The sequence below is a fragment of the Lepisma saccharinum genome, chromosome 11 (assembly GCF_977018435.1).
Source record: "Lepisma saccharinum chromosome 11, izLepSacc3.1, whole genome shotgun sequence".
Classification (NCBI taxonomy): Eukaryota; Metazoa; Arthropoda; class Insecta; order Zygentoma; family Lepismatidae; genus Lepisma; species Lepisma saccharinum.
The window spans coordinates 67,375,357-67,391,207 of NC_139239.1; the positions used below are offsets into that span (position 1 = coordinate 67,375,357).

A 15,851-nucleotide genomic window follows, 5' to 3' on the forward strand; every position below is an offset into this window, starting at 1 on the left:
AAAGTTCAAAATACTGTGTTTATATGTAAGCCTCTTCCTTGAATGGAATTTTAAGTAAAAATTTATGTATGATGAGCACAGATGCTCACAGTCACAGACATTAAACAGGTTAAGGCACACAAGTAGAGGCATGCATATTTCGTTTTTGACAGAAACACGAAATAACAAACCATAATGTTCATTTTTCATGTTTTGGAAGGGTGTGAAGTGCATTTTCCTACCATGTTTGTTCACAAAATGGCGCAAGTAAAATAAAATCATAAACATGAAATGTAGTTATTTTCTTTTTCTTTACTGTTGCGACACTTTCTGAAGTCTGAATTATCCTGTCAGTTATGCAAACCACATAAAATTGATTAACTTTCCAATAAATATTTGAGAAGCAAAAATGGACTCCATTACAAAGGAATAAACTTTATACTCTGAAACTATATAAATGCACTATTAGAAGGGAAGTGTTTATCCTTTGTAATAAGTGTGGTTTAAAAATAAAATTTAGGGTTATCTTCACCATATTAACACCAAAATGCCATTTTACATACTGCTTTTGATCCCGAAATGTGCCTAATTTTTGTACCGAAATTTTTACAATTCATTCACCATAAATAGGTAGTTCTACACATGAGGTTGTTCTACTTTTAGTAAACAAGTGAAGCAGTACTGAAATATTTTTTCTCATCAAGTATACAAATACATAGCCCACAGCATGCTGACATCATGGAAGTCTTACTAATTAGGAATATTCTTTTATTCATACTAAGAGGGGATGTTTTATTGGGGGTGCTTGTTTATATTATGTAGATTTAAAGTTGGTTTTACAAAAGGTTAACTTTAAATATATAATATATCAAAAACAGCAAAAACAAAAGAGAACCACCCTTTACGCGGCCACACGCAGACCCTATTCCACGTGTGGTGTTCCGTATAGTAACAGATATCCCCTGAGATATCTGTTAAGCAACAGACGAACTTTAGCCTAACTTTAATAATCGGTAACTAGAGGAGGGCTTAATAGGCTTATGATTCACTAAAATGATAGAAGGTCAGACACCTTTAAGCGACATATTTATTCATTGAAAAGAACACCGCTTGTGGCATAGCTGCCACCAAACATGAGCACTTCACTGTACAAGACACAAAAAAGATATACAAAAGATTTTGTACTTACATATCAGCCGTTTTCACACTATATCAATCATACCTGGGGCCGTACACACACTATTTCACTCTTTATTGCCACATCCCGACACATGGACAATTTTGGGGTACACCACACTAAAAATTTAATATTATGTGCTTCCTTGGTGTAACAAAGGCTTTGGGGGAGTGATAAATGAGTTTTCCTGGCTTTTCTTGGATGGATGGCTAAGAACAACTTGGATATTCTCTGATATCCTATGGATGCTTCTATGGCGTCAGTTCTGCCGACCATGTGGTCTGGATTTCCACATGGGATGAGGGACACAAAACTCGCTATTTTGCTGAATTTTCACTGGGATCCTTAAATGCACTTGTGGACACAATATCCCACTTGGTCACACACACTTAGGCCTGTGTTTACTGTAACAGGACCTTAGATCCCTTTCCCTTTATGTATCCTTTGTTGCTGGCACAGGTGGCCATTCACACACTGGATTTTACCAGCAACTTCCAGGAGACCTGCTCTCAGGTGGGTCTGTAATACAAGTGAGCTTGAATAGCAAGCTCAGAACACACTAGGCCATCTGAAAGTCTCCTCTGTGACGTCACAGCCTTGACGGCTTCTCATTGGCCAGCTGGAGTCCTTTGAGATCTTTCCTTGTCTTTGGGAGAAGTGCCACTTTCTCCCACCAGATGGCAGACTTATCAATTGCTTAAAAAGTATAAACAAAAGTGTTTTTTCAGCTTTTCTGGCTTAATTATGCCAGATAATTGCAAATGAGTTTACTTTTAATAAATTAGGCATTATTTTACCTATGGGTGAGTGTTATCTCTGATTTTCAGTAAAGAATAAAAGATTTAGTAAACATGTGATTTGGAGCACATGGTTTTTGTTCTCCAAAATGGCTACTGTTAGCCTAACAATGGTTGGTTCTTTATAAATAAAGCATTTCTACCCCTCCCATGAGTGACAACTGGTTGGTAAACAGTAAAATGATTCTAATTGGGGGTGGGGGGTATAAGTTTCTGGGAAAATAGCTTTCACAAGCTTTCCCTGATGCCAACCTAATGGCCCTTGTACTTAGGTTGGCCTGTGGTTATTTGTGTGTGGGCATGTATGCCCAATGCTGATTGGTCATAATACCAACCAACCATACCAACGATGTATTGGTATCGGATGATACCAGCTGTATCGGTTGGAATTTATTTACTGATATCAACCAATACTTTTCCAGCATTTGTGTCTATCACGGGGTCCGCACAAATGTCACACAACACTTTTGCAGAATCCAATTATCCTGGAAATTACACAAAATTCGAAGTGTCTTTTAATTTTGCACCAGTTTTGTGAAAAAATTTGTGAATTTGTGACTAACAAGGGAGGTTATCTAAGTGTCCCCTTCCGATTTCCATGAAAGGGCCCGAAAGGAAGAAATACATTTTTTTTTGTTTCGGCTAAAAAATGGTTTTAGGGGGCAAACCCCACCCCTCAAATTTCAAGATGAGGAGAAATTGAAGTGGGGGTCTGACCCCTGTCCCCCTCCAATTTCCATGAAACTTGGCAGGTGTATAGAGGGGCCCAAGATAAGAAATACATCTTTTTTGTTTCGGCTAAAAAACTGTTTTAGGGGGCCAAACCCCTCTCAAATGTCAAGATGGGGACAAATTGAAGTGGGGATCTGACTCCGAAACCACGTAAATATGGCATAGGAAGAACACGAACGTATAATTGGAACGCACACAGCACAGAGCTGTGTTTGCCAGTGATATGCACTTCATATCTCAAGTGTTCACTTGTGTATCTGCCAGCACTATTAGCACAGAACTTCAACCGCCATCGTCCTTCACGATAGCACTTGCGTTTGGTACCGACAATCCTACAGTTCTTTGCTGTGTGTGATTCAATTATATGTCCGTGTTCTTCCTATGCCATATTTACGTGGTTTCGGGGTCAGATCAATTTCTCCTCATCTTGGCATGGGGGGGGGGGGTTGACCCCTAAAACAGTTTTTTAGCTGAAACACAAAAAAAAGTATTTCTTCCTTTGGGCCCCTCTATACACCTGCCAAGTTTCATGGAAATCGGAGGGGGACACTTAGATAACCTCCCTTGTAAATAACATGTAATTTAGTATTTTGACATAATTCTTGAATTTTTTAAAGCAAAACTCTTGGTAAATTAATGCATATGATTGGAGTGGGATACTGACACACTAAAATTAATCAATATTTCTAACAACTTTTTAATTATTACAATTTTCAAGCATTGGTATTGGTGGAAATCGGTAAGTATCAGCATAGGTATGGGTATCGGCTCAGCCCCAATATACATACACAGTATAGATAAAGATATAAGTAATAAGCAGACGTTATTATTACCAATTAGTTGGATCTACCACCATTTAATAAAATATGAACCAAAATGAAAATAAAACTTAATACACTGTTAAAAATCTTACCAAACCTCTGGTTCCATCTGGAGGTGAGAGATGGCACTGAAGGTAAGTGTTAAATATCCGGACGGAAGATTGCTTGCAGTACTCTTTCGGTAGTACCTGGCTGTCATGCAAGAGTGAGATCCATGCTTCCAGCATGTGATCAAATGCTTCCATGTATAAGTGATCCTCTGAATTCATCTGAAAGAGAAAGAACATGATGTGTTCATTGGCATTTCCACATCACATGTGCTGTAGACAGACAGTTTTCAGATGAAAACTTACTCACAGATATTAGATTCATTTTGAAAATATTTTTCATGATAAATGGTACAAAGGTTGTTCAAAAAGTAATGCCCCTCATTTTTTTCTCACTCCACAATCAAGATATCAAGGGAGGAATTTGTATCCAGTAAGTTGGACATCTTATGCATACTTGTGCGTAATTTCATGATTATCCAACTGGCAGTGCCATATGTAGCAGTCAGCTTAAATGGCAGAAGTGAGATACACCCGTCACATATAGCGAGATGACATTGAATTTTTAGTAGCGGCATACAAAAGTGTGGTAAACATTCACAAGTGGTTGGGTTCTGTGTAGGGATGATTTGCCACGATTGATGTAACCATCTTTTGGGATATCAATGGAGTTGTTCTTGTGGATGTGCTATCCAAGGTGGGACAGTTAACTCCAATAAGTGTAGCCTATCAGGGGGAGACTACTTGCTCCTCCACGATAATACCTCCTCGCACACAAGCCTGAGGGCAATGGGGGCAATCGCAAAACTTAGGTGAAATGTGCTTGGCATCTACCTTACAGCCCAAATATTGCACAATCAGATTTTTATCTGTTAGGCCCAATGATAAGACTTATTGCACAAAACAAGATTTGAAGATGAAAGAATTGTTGTCAAGATGGGTATGGGAACCAGATAGGACCTGGTACAGGAATGGCATACATGCCTTTGTTCTGCAAAGGCACAAGGCCAAACAGCTGAATGGAGAATTTCTGGAAAAAGAACATATGTAGTTGAAACATGTACCTTTGCTGAGTATGAATTTCATTCATGTTGAATAAATAGTAGGGATGGGCCGATATGAAATTTTGGCCGATACCGATAAAGTACCGATATAAAATTTACCGATACCGATAACCGATATTCTACCGATCCGATATAAAATTAGAAATGGTCCTTGAAGAACCTGAAATGTTCATTGATCTCCTTAATAAATGTGTGTTTCGAGGTGACTGCAGTGCAAAAGAAGTTGAATATTTAGACATTTACTTTTTTGTAGAAAGAAGGGCATGGAGATTATCCATAAAAATTTCAACAAAATGGCAGAATTTTGCACTAAATTATAAGATATTTATCGATATATCGGATCGGTAAAATAATCGGTAATTTTACCGATAAACCGATACACCGATATGCCTATATCGGCCGATACCGATAGAGTACCGATTAATCGGTCCCATCCCTAATTAATAGTAAAAACAGTAAATAGTAATAGTAAATTTTAAAAAAATGGGGCATTACACATGACCTTATCTGGTGTAGAGCGACTAGCCATGTAAGGTTGTGTGTGTGTGTTTATCTTGGTGTACACTTGAAAAAGTTCTGGGAAACCAGAACGAAACATCGCTGAAAAAATAAAAACCACTAACAATAACTGCATTATATTATTTTGCATGATTTATGTTTTGCATGTTGCACATATATTTAATTACTTGTGTAGAAAATTTTGTAAGAGAACTCTTTGGAAATAACAAAATTAAAATTTAGTTTAATGAACTTACCGACTCCTCATGCGCTGCTCTTTCTGCAAACTTGCAAGTCAATTCAGTCAACTGCTCCAGGAATGATTGAAGCAATTCAGAAGGTAATCCTATCAGCACAGTGGGCGGGAAGAATAAGATCAATTTCCGAACAATGTTTGATATGCCAAGGGCTTCTTTATCCAGGATGTTCACCCTGTAAGGAAAATGCTATCAGTGCGAAGTTTTCGATATATATGAGGCATGTTGCTTTATTTTGGAAAAATTTTTCTTTTCTCCGAATGTACAATATGAACAGAAGGTTTGCAACAAGAGTGCCACACATGCCACCAAACATATCAGGCAACATGCAGGTACTGTTTTACACCCTCGCACAAGTGTTGCCTAGTTGGGAGCCATACATTTGAAATTTTATTAAAAAAAGATTCATGGTTTTCTACTTGATAAAGAAATTTTATTATTTATTTATAGCATAATCTGCATTGAATAAAATGAGGTACGGTTTGCAACTCTACCATTTGTAGTTTCCAATATATTAATTTTTATTTAAAACATTTCAGAATTTTAAATTTCCCACTGAAAACCTGCTGAACATGCTAGGAAAAACAACCTTCACATTTAGGGTTTAACACATGAGTCCGAGTTTTTGTTTTAAGCCCACTTTTGCCACAGACAGGCTAATCAGGACTGGACCTACAGCTTAAAATAGAATCTGAACCATCGTGTGCCTCACTGGGTAAAGAACCCAGGTCCCTTGGACAATGGGTCTTGGAATTATATACTCTTGTTTCGGGAATCTCAGGAGAGAGCAAACGCAAATAAGTCTCCGTGCAAGTAGTGACTTGAGACTGCTTGACCAATGAACATGTGAGAGGGAACAGGATTGCATGGAGAGGGAAAAGTGACTGCAGTTACCTGCTTTTGCAGTAGCACGTACTGCTTCGAGCTGCCCATTCGCTTTCTTCCCTTCTCTTTCTCTACCGCTATCAGTGGCCTTGCTCTAGATTCCCAGGATAGAGTATACATGAAAATCTGTTCCAAGATTAAGCTGTCTTGCAGCATACTAAAATGCAAAATTTCTTGCAAAGTCTATAAGGTTGAAGGAAATTCCAACCTAGAGCATTTTGTGCATCAAACATATACTATACATTAGTTTGTCTCCTATTTCTTGTTAATTTTGGATAACCGCGATAATGAGGATTAGATGAAATTGATAAATGGGCACATACAGAGAGAAACACCTTATGATTTGCCACACAGAGATGTAACGTAATGAGGAGGGGAAATGGAAGGGCAAGGTCAGGGAGGGAAGAGACGACATGTCTGCAGCATCATACATACGACAAGGAAGAAACTGGCAGGCCGCATGGGAACAGTGTAACAAGAGGGCGTCCCTTCTTTTTAATGTTTTAGTTGTACATAGGACTTTTAGTGCAAAGGTTTTATAGTGATAGTTTTACAGAACATGGGGGAAGCAAGGCTTCAAATTTTATCTTTACCAAATTTGTACAGTTTCCTTTTCCCTGACGAATTACACAATTTCACGAGGCTATGGTATATTTCGGATAGCCGAGAAAAGAACCTGAAGAAGGAAACAGTTGTATCCGAAACATCGTTGTACAAAATAGATACTCATTTCAGGTAAGTAACAAAGTTCTGTATTTTTAATTTTTGAAAATACAAATTAATACAGAGATGTACTATGTATGAATTTAAGCAATAAATGGAGGCTGGAGCAGGACTCCAACCAAGATCTCTGGCTGTATGTACAAACATTCAAACACTGGTGAAAGCACCCATCCGTCTAATGCCTGTTACTACCTTCTCTCATTGTTTGGCTACACTGCAGTACACCACCAAATTTTTCCTCCACTGAACATTCGGCCAGGCTGTAAACTATAGAAATGTTCACTTTGTGTAATCTACAGTGTAACCCTGATTTACAGGGGCCTGTAAATAAAGAAACGTAAAAAGCGGCAAAGCATAGAGGAGGGTTGAATCTCAAGTGTCAGTAAGAAATGACTTTACAATCGACTTTTAAGGGGTATATTATGTCAAAAATAATTCAACAACGGTAAAGAAGTATGATTATGAATTTGTAAGGGGAAAAAAGAAAGACCTGCTGTGAAAATCAGTGACGGATTAACGTAACCCACTTTCGAGGGTAGGGACGGTGGATGACTGCTTCTATCTGCCGCCTATTAGGTTCTATTTATGCTTTTGGTTGTGTGGAATCTTCATTTACTCTGTAAACTAATTAGTTGCTAATTTTATAAGTATCAGGTAATTGGAGGGGGGTGATAATTTATAGTTGGACGTCAAGCATCTTTATATACAGTAATCAAAGTGTCCTGGATTCAGTTCACAGTGGAGACATGTAGAATGATTCAGATCCCACTTTAGCTGCATGTGTGTCCAGTTCCGATCAGCCCAACTGCATAAACTGAACTGAAAACAAGCTTTGTAAAAGTTACGCATTTTTTCACGTCACAATACGAGGAATTGTTATGAGTGACGTGCCCATGATTTTGGCAAGGGTGTGGCGACGGCGGTTGCATATATATTTTTAAGTCAGCCCTTATTTTGCATTTTTCCCTGCCTTTGATGACCCCATCAACCCCTCCATTTGGGCATGCCACTGATTGTTATTTACGTCAATATTAATCGATGATTTATTGTTGGATTTAGCAGTGTTGTTTCAGTTTTTTTCCCCTCCTCGTTTAAGTTTAATATTTCGCGATTTATTTTCAACACGTGAGTATCGAGTATATTATTATTACCATCATATGCATTTCCTTCCTGCATGTTCTGCGAGTTCAAGATGTTTATCAGAAGGCAAAACAAGAAAAAATTAGCCGTCCCTTTGTGTCTGGTGCTGGTGTTTCGTAATCTTCAAAAGCAAAACAACCTTCTGAGGGGAGATTCATATTGATGAGTCATTGCTCTGGAGCCAGGAGACAAAACGAAAACACTGGTGCTGGCTGCCATCTGCCTGCGGACACCACACTGACCCCTGATAACGGGAGGGAGGGGAAGGGAAGTCGAACATGCGCTGGAGCGGCGCTAATGCAGTTGTTGAAGAAAAGTCTTATCAGAAGTGTGATCATTCCTGGCCAAGTTGCAGAAGGAAAGAAGGGGGAAGGGAGGATCACTGCTTTAAGCTCTCCCATGCTGTCACCTCAATGCTACTGACATACGAACAACATTTTCGAAGCAGATAGAGTAATTAAAAAAAAGAAGAGAGAAACAGGCTGAATATAGTGCACACCAGTGGCAGATTAATAAGCTCGCGGGGGTGGGGGAGATGGGTGACTTTTATTTTTACTTGTAGTACGCTCCGTTCTCGTAGAATGTACGTATCCAGGAGTGACTGCTTAATTGTAAACCGCAGAGGAAAGAAGATGGGATGATAGCTTTTCGCCTTTATGCTAATTGTTTCTTCCACATGAGCAAGAAAGAGCAAATGTCCCCCCCTCCCCCCAAGGAAAGAGCAAAAGTGAAGGTAAAGTTCCCCATGCACTTTGCACCATGCCAGGACACATATATAGCAGTGTGTAGATGATGTGATCAGCATCATGCTTGGGCAGCCTTTACCCACCAGGGTTTCCCCAAGGTACCCATTTATTTGAGGCTAGGTGAGCTCCAGAGCCGCTTTATGAGGCAGCTTAGATCACCCACACCAGGAATCAAACCCAGTTTCCAGTCAGATGCCCTACTAACTAGGCGACCACGGCTTCCCAGCAAATAAGAAAAAGTAAATAAATATATCCTCTTTTGGCCCAAATAAGCATTTTAATGGTATTTAGATGTGCACTAAATTTGCCTGCTTCCCGAGAATATTGCCACACCCCTCGTTTATCCACTAATTTTTCCTGATTCCGTCACTGTACAATACGCGTGTCACAAAATCTGTATAAAAGAGACCATTCTCTGCCCCATGCAGAAAATAAATAATACATGTGTCCGAACTTCGCTTCCCCTTTCCCCCCCAACAACTGATTTGACAATAATATTTTTCAGTGAATAAAATATCGCTCATCTGCCCATAGAAAAAAATAATCACTTTAGCTTATGCATTTTCAACTTCATTCTGATGACCAAATGACATAACATTCGCGAAAAAACTTCAGATTAAAAATAATTTACAGTGAACTATAGACCATCCAATCATATTTCCGTAGGAATCTAAACGACTTCCCATTAAAAAAGTAGTGCAGTTCTTATTCAGTATCGGATAGCGGAGGTTGGCAAACCCTTTTTATTAATGCTGCAGACAAGAAGAAAGAAAAAAAAATCACAAACAAGCCCCCTCCCCACTTTTCTTTTTTGTTCCCGTCAACTACAAAGGATTTCGTAAATCTCTGTGAGCAAAGAAGCGAATGGTGATCAAATCCTGTTGTCAATTTCCCACTCTGAGGAGGGAGGGCACACTTCTGTTTTATCAAAATTCTAAGGAAGGCACCATTTAGCGAGAATCGGTTTGGCAACACTGTGCTTCTTGTCTGATCCTGAGGCAGAAGAATTGGCCCATTCTATCTTTACTGGGAATGCAAAAAGTGCCGTTTTCCCTTCCTGCCAGTCAAGGAAGGTGGGACAAATGCAAGTTGTCCCCCACCTCCACCCCCCCTTCCACTGACCATGTCTCTTTGCTCCATCCTCTCGCACGAAAGCCTAACATCTGGAAGTTCAAGGTCGCGTGTTGAATGAACCGGCTGCAAAAGCACGAAAAAGGAGGGAGAAGTTGCGTAGTCAACAGAACAGGTTTCTGTTTAAGACATCGTCACGGCTCGGAAAACATATAAAGCTGGAAACGGGAGTTAGAGCGAACGTAAGATTGAGGTGAACATCCCATTATGTAACATGGCCTTTTGCCGGGGCCTGACTGGATGAACGTATTAAGCGGGAATGTAAAATCGGGGTTCCACTGTATGTTTAGATTCCTTCCATTTTTATTTACCCATCCTACTGGCTTTCCTTTTTTTTCTTCATGTATATGTGCATGAAACAAATGTGAGATCACCAGTTGGACACTGTTCAAGCATTAGACATGATTTCTCATCAGTTTTTCTTAAGAAAATTGATAACAGCATGTACAGTTAAATAACATGATCTTAAAATTTACAGAGCTATGAATCATACTGTCAATTTACAAATTAACAATTTTGTTTTGGAAAAATAAAATGACACATTGATCAATTTGCCATCCCTAACTTTATTCTGTTACACTTCAACTTACCCACCAACGAACTTTAGAAAGTTCTGCATATAATGGGATATATACTGAAGCCTCATATCTTTATCTGATACAACAGTTCCATTCAGAGAAGCCAGCTGTATTAAGCACATCATTGAATGATGGGCTATGTCCGAATTTTCCCGTATTTTCCAATGGACCTGAAATAATAACAACAATTAAAAAAAACTAAAACAAACTGTTATGCAAGTGTCTTTCTTTATTGTATGTGAAATATTCACAAGAAAAGTTACGTAATTAAATACTTTCCAGTTGTCCGTCCCCACTCTTATTGTAAAAAAAAATGATAAGAAAACATACTGGTAGTGAAAAACCTTGAAACAATTCCACCATTTCAAGACTCAACAAGTAGAAGCTCGCCTCTCACCTATTTCCTTCTGTCAATCTTTCTGACAGTTGATGGAAGTTACTTTCTAGAAAGTGTAGTGATGAATTTGGATTTCCTTCCAAGTCAAGGGATAGAACTATGCATTTGTTCTTTTTTAGAAATCGCCGAAAGTATATAAATCAAAAGCAAAGTCACGTCTGAATATCATTGTACTGAAGTCAATTGCCTGATATAGAAGCAAGAGACTGGTAAGTTTTCATTCTCTCCTTAAGTTTCATTTACAAATTTTTATTTTCTTGGTTAAAAGACAAGAAAAGAGACAAACAAGGTAGGTACATTACAGATTTACTGTTGGTCTTAGATGTTGTGTCCGGAACTGGTAACTAGCCTTCGTATTTTTAAATTGGAATTATACAAGTACCGGCATCGGTAACAGTGGGAATCGGTGAGAGTATTGACATTGGTATCGGTTCAAGGTGAAGAGTATTGGCATTGGTATTGGTTCAAAGTGCTATTGGCTCGGCCCTAATGCTCATTTATTTTTTGCATGTGATTTGATACAATTTTCAGACCATAATACTATAATAAACTAATATCTAAAAATGCATTTAAATTTAATAGTTTCATAGTATTCTATTACTTGTTATTTTTTTCATGTTTCCAAGTGAATATAAGTAAATGTAGAACATGCAAAAAAAAAAAAAGTAAACATTAGTCATTTTGTAATCAAATAGTGCAAAGATTTACAAGGTTGACAATATGTTACAAGCTGTAGAGTCCTCTTTTGCCCTCTACTTCTTGGTGCAAGACTGTTTCAAGGCTACTTTATGCTCATATAGGCCTAATTGGAATAGAACCTACAGCTTAAAGTGGGATCTGACCCACAATACAGTGTGCCTTGGAGTTCTTCATACAAAAGAGAGCATTACTACAGTGCCATGAATACGTAGTGTGGAAAACGACCCAAGACACTGGTTTCCGAGACAAATGACAACATAGATGGCATTGCGATCAGTATCGCTGCTAATTTTCTTATGAAAGTAATGCGGCTTAGTTAGTTTTTGGAATATATTGTGTAGATTTGTTTGTCTTGAAAGGCAGTAAGTGAATTGATGGAAACAGTTATATTTGTGGAGTGATTTGCAGTCACAAAATGGCATTAATTTGGAAAGAAAAGTAAACTAAAATAAATAAATAATGTGTATAATACAAGGAGAAACATCGCAATGTGATTCCGGACGTCAGGTATTAGATTCTGTACAAGAGTTTATTTTTCTATGTTATTTATTAGAATATAAAAAGTATCCTGAGAGATATCTCATACCAAGGCGACAAACCACAAGTGTCGCTTGGTAGCGAGCAGTTTTTAATCAATGCAGCCTTTCGAACCGTAGGGACACATGCTCTGACTGCACCGTTTCCTCAAGGAGATATTAGACCAAAGCGGCATGCAACAAACGATATGAGGATTTCACACCAAAGCGACACAGGTTCTTCTGTCCAAGGCAGCTTTCAGACCGAAGCAACATGTGACACACGTTGCTTGGAAACAAGCCAATTAAGAGCAACGTTTCACACCATAGCAGCATGACGGGCAGCACAGGCCAGCGTTCGGTTGATGAAATCGTCAAGGGATTAGTTTCACATGCTGCTTAGGTGCGCAATCTCCCTAAAGCAAGACACTCATTGCATCGTGCATGCGCGAACAACAAACCATGGCAACACATGCGACTTATCGAGTCACCTAGATCTGTTGTTGTAATGTGTGGTTTATCGTGTCACCTAGATCTGTTCTTCACATAATTAGCAGCAAACGCTTGCTAATAGACTGAAGGCACCATGTCGCTTGTCACTTCGATGGGAACTCCCCCTGTGGCACGTTGCTTCCGTCTGGATAAAAGCAGCTTTCTGACTGAAGTAACAAGTAGCATGTGAATATGACATACGGACATGTGTTGAACGTGTCGCTTGCTGAACAGTTTGCTGATTGGACCCTCATGCGCAATGAATGCTACTTTACAGTCTGCAAGTGTCTGTGTCACTAGCCACATCAGTGTGAACATCCCGTGTCGCTTGTCTCATTGGTCTGAAAGTTTCCTTACACTCATGTCGATGGCACTAAGGAAGTTTTGTGGGTTTTGACTTGTCGTTTCCTGCAATCATCAGTTATCATCATCGCCACAATTAGTTTCAAGTGGAAGAAAACAGACAGTAAATATTAAATGCTTCAGTGTGTATGTTGCATCAATATCTTTAAAAGGGATGATGATGATGTAATAATAATAATATTGAACCTAATTCATACACAAAAATTTAGTTACCAAGAGCATTCCACGGGTATATTTTTCCCACATTATTAATGAAAGCCAGGATGTGGTCGACTGTCTAGAATGTTCGTTAATATCTTCACAACCACTGTACCAAATATCATAGCAATTATCACATTCATAGAAATGCTTCATGTAAAAAAAATCAGACGTTGCAGCAAAAACTCCATTTACTTCCATTATACGCAGATGAATACCACGTAGCCGACACCAACACCTCTAGCGGTATCATATTCGAGTGGAACCTGCCAGAGAGCCCAGAACAGTGCAGTTTATTACGTATTCAATGCGCTGTAGCATTACTATAAATGCTCGACTTTTTGGTATTTTCATCCACTTTACAGTGTTTTGTCCATCAATAAACAAAAACAAAAACAGTGTTACTGTTATAATTTACCTTGAAAAAGAGATCTGTGACACTTGGCTGAAGAATTGCTTCCTTCCACTGAGGGCCAGGTCGAAATGCAGGGTTCTGATCAGCCTCGAACACAGCTTCAAAGACTCCCATCAAACGTTTTGGCAGTAAGAACAAGTTAAGGAACACAAGACATACAGCACATAATCTTGAAAAACAAACAGTTCTCATTTATACGAGGGTCATTCGGAAAGTAACCGCCGTTTGGCTGTAAATAAAAAACACGCACAGATACAACAAATTTTTACTTTACATCTGAAAGGTACAGCTGTCCTCTATTTTTCAACATAGTCGCCATGTAAATTCAAGCACTTGTCTTGGGTTTCACCAACTTACCAATCCCTTCTGCATAAAACTCAGCCACCTGGGAATTCAACCAACCTGTCGCAGCATTTTGAAGATCCTCATCCTTAGCGAAGTGATGTGCCCCACGCCAGTTCTGCATGTGAGTGAAGAGATGAAAAATCAGGAGCCAAGTCCAGGCTGTATGGGGGATTAATATCAAAAACGTCCCATTTGAATTGGCGCAATAGGTCTTGTGTTCGCCGAGCAGTGTGAGGGCGAGCGTTGTCATGCACGAACACAATCCCAGATGTCAGCAGACCGCGACGTTTGTTCTGGATGGCTCTTCTCAGTTTCTGCAAAGTGTTACAGTAAACTTCAGAAGTGATTGTCGTACCACGTTCCATGAATTCGACAAGCAAGTCTCTTAGCACTCCAAAGCACAGTGGCCATAACCTTCCTCGCTGACAAAGTTTGATGGGCTTTCCTCGGCTTGTTTGGAGAAGGCCTACCACTCCTAGGTTCATCATGAATGATTGTTCTTTCTTTTTTGAAAAATCTGATCCACTGACGCACAACATCTTCACCCATAATGTTTGGGTCGTATACAGCACACAATTCACAATGTATGTTTGATTTTCGATGGCAGCGAACATTTTGTGGCGTTATGACCAGCACAAGCACGACACTACGATGCTCTCACTAGCACAGCTGGAAGCTTACTGAATCACAGATTGCATGATGTAACAACGGTTGCGCTCTGCCCACTACTAGCGCCACTCCACAATGGCAGTTACTTTGTGAATTACCCTCGTATTAAGGGTGGACCAAAATAAATGGATTATCATATCAAGAGGAACATGTAATTCATTCACCTTTGTTAACTAATGAACAATTCTGAAGGGCAGCAGAAAATTGAGTTGCATGTTACAAACTTATTTTACAATACCAGAGTGTATAAATTAAATTTTTATACCTATAAAACAGCCATCAAATGGTTTTAACTTTTATGCACAGTGAAACCTTAACTCTTTCGCTGCGGTCGTCGCATTTATGCACAGCACGCCAGGTGCCTTGCTCTGCGGAAGTCCCATTATTGAGAGTTCATACTTCCACTCGCTGCGGGTGTCGCATTTCCGCAGTACGTCGCTTTTAGTAGCCATCAGACATCTGTAGATACTATTTGGAACTATTTGAACTTGTAGTTTTGTTTATATCCATATGATGTCGCTAATTACGGCTCCGTTTAGAATATGAGCGTTGAGTGCTCTGACATGTCAGTTTCAAATGCATGTTCGAATGTAAACAACATGGCTTCGTCAAGTCGTCAACACTTGTCTGATAATGATGTTACTCAACTGTTGAATCAGAAGGTGAATTAAATTGTGACGATAATAGCGACAGTTTTTATGAGACTGCAATTGGTGACAGTGATTGTGTAGTGTCTGATGAAGAATTTGCACCGCCGTCCGTAACATCATGGAGCAGAGTGCAAACCAGCATTGATCTAGGTGCGGGAAGTTCGACACAGGCAAGTGCTAAGTTACTTGGTGACAGTACAGTATTTAGCACACCATTTTCTTGTTTTATCAAATATTTCCCCCGCTCAGTATTTGAACACACAGTAGAACAAACTGAAGTTTTCACCACCCAGTATCTTGATACTACTTACGAATTTCCACGCCGCTCCACCACTCTGTGTCATCCCGTGTTTTGAGAAATACCATACCATCAGGGACTACAGAATGGTTTGCCAGTGCAAGGATTGACTTTTGTAATTTCTCTATAACATATTTTGCAATGTAATTTTTTAAAATTATTCTTTCTAAATTTTTTTTTTCAAAATTTCAAAATATTTCAAAATTTTTAAAAATATCATACCACCAGGGACTAC

At 39.1% G+C, this 15,851-nt stretch overlaps 1 protein-coding gene across 1 annotated transcript in view; it reads right to left on the bottom strand.

Annotated features, from left to right (window-relative positions):
* The window catches only part of LOC145994883 (exportin-4-like), a 95,215-nt gene that overhangs the window by 63,445 nt on the left and 15,919 nt on the right, over positions 1-15,851 (bottom strand). The window contains exons 7-10 of the mRNA XM_083131332.1: positions 13,658-13,782; positions 10,588-10,745; positions 5,373-5,547; positions 3,599-3,775 (exon numbers count right to left, since the gene is read on the bottom strand). Of these exons, the coding sequence (XP_082987458.1) occupies positions 3,599-3,775; positions 5,373-5,547; positions 10,588-10,745; positions 13,658-13,782 (635 nt within the window). The remainder of the gene's footprint in view (positions 1-3,598; positions 3,776-5,372; positions 5,548-10,587; positions 10,746-13,657; positions 13,783-15,851) is intronic.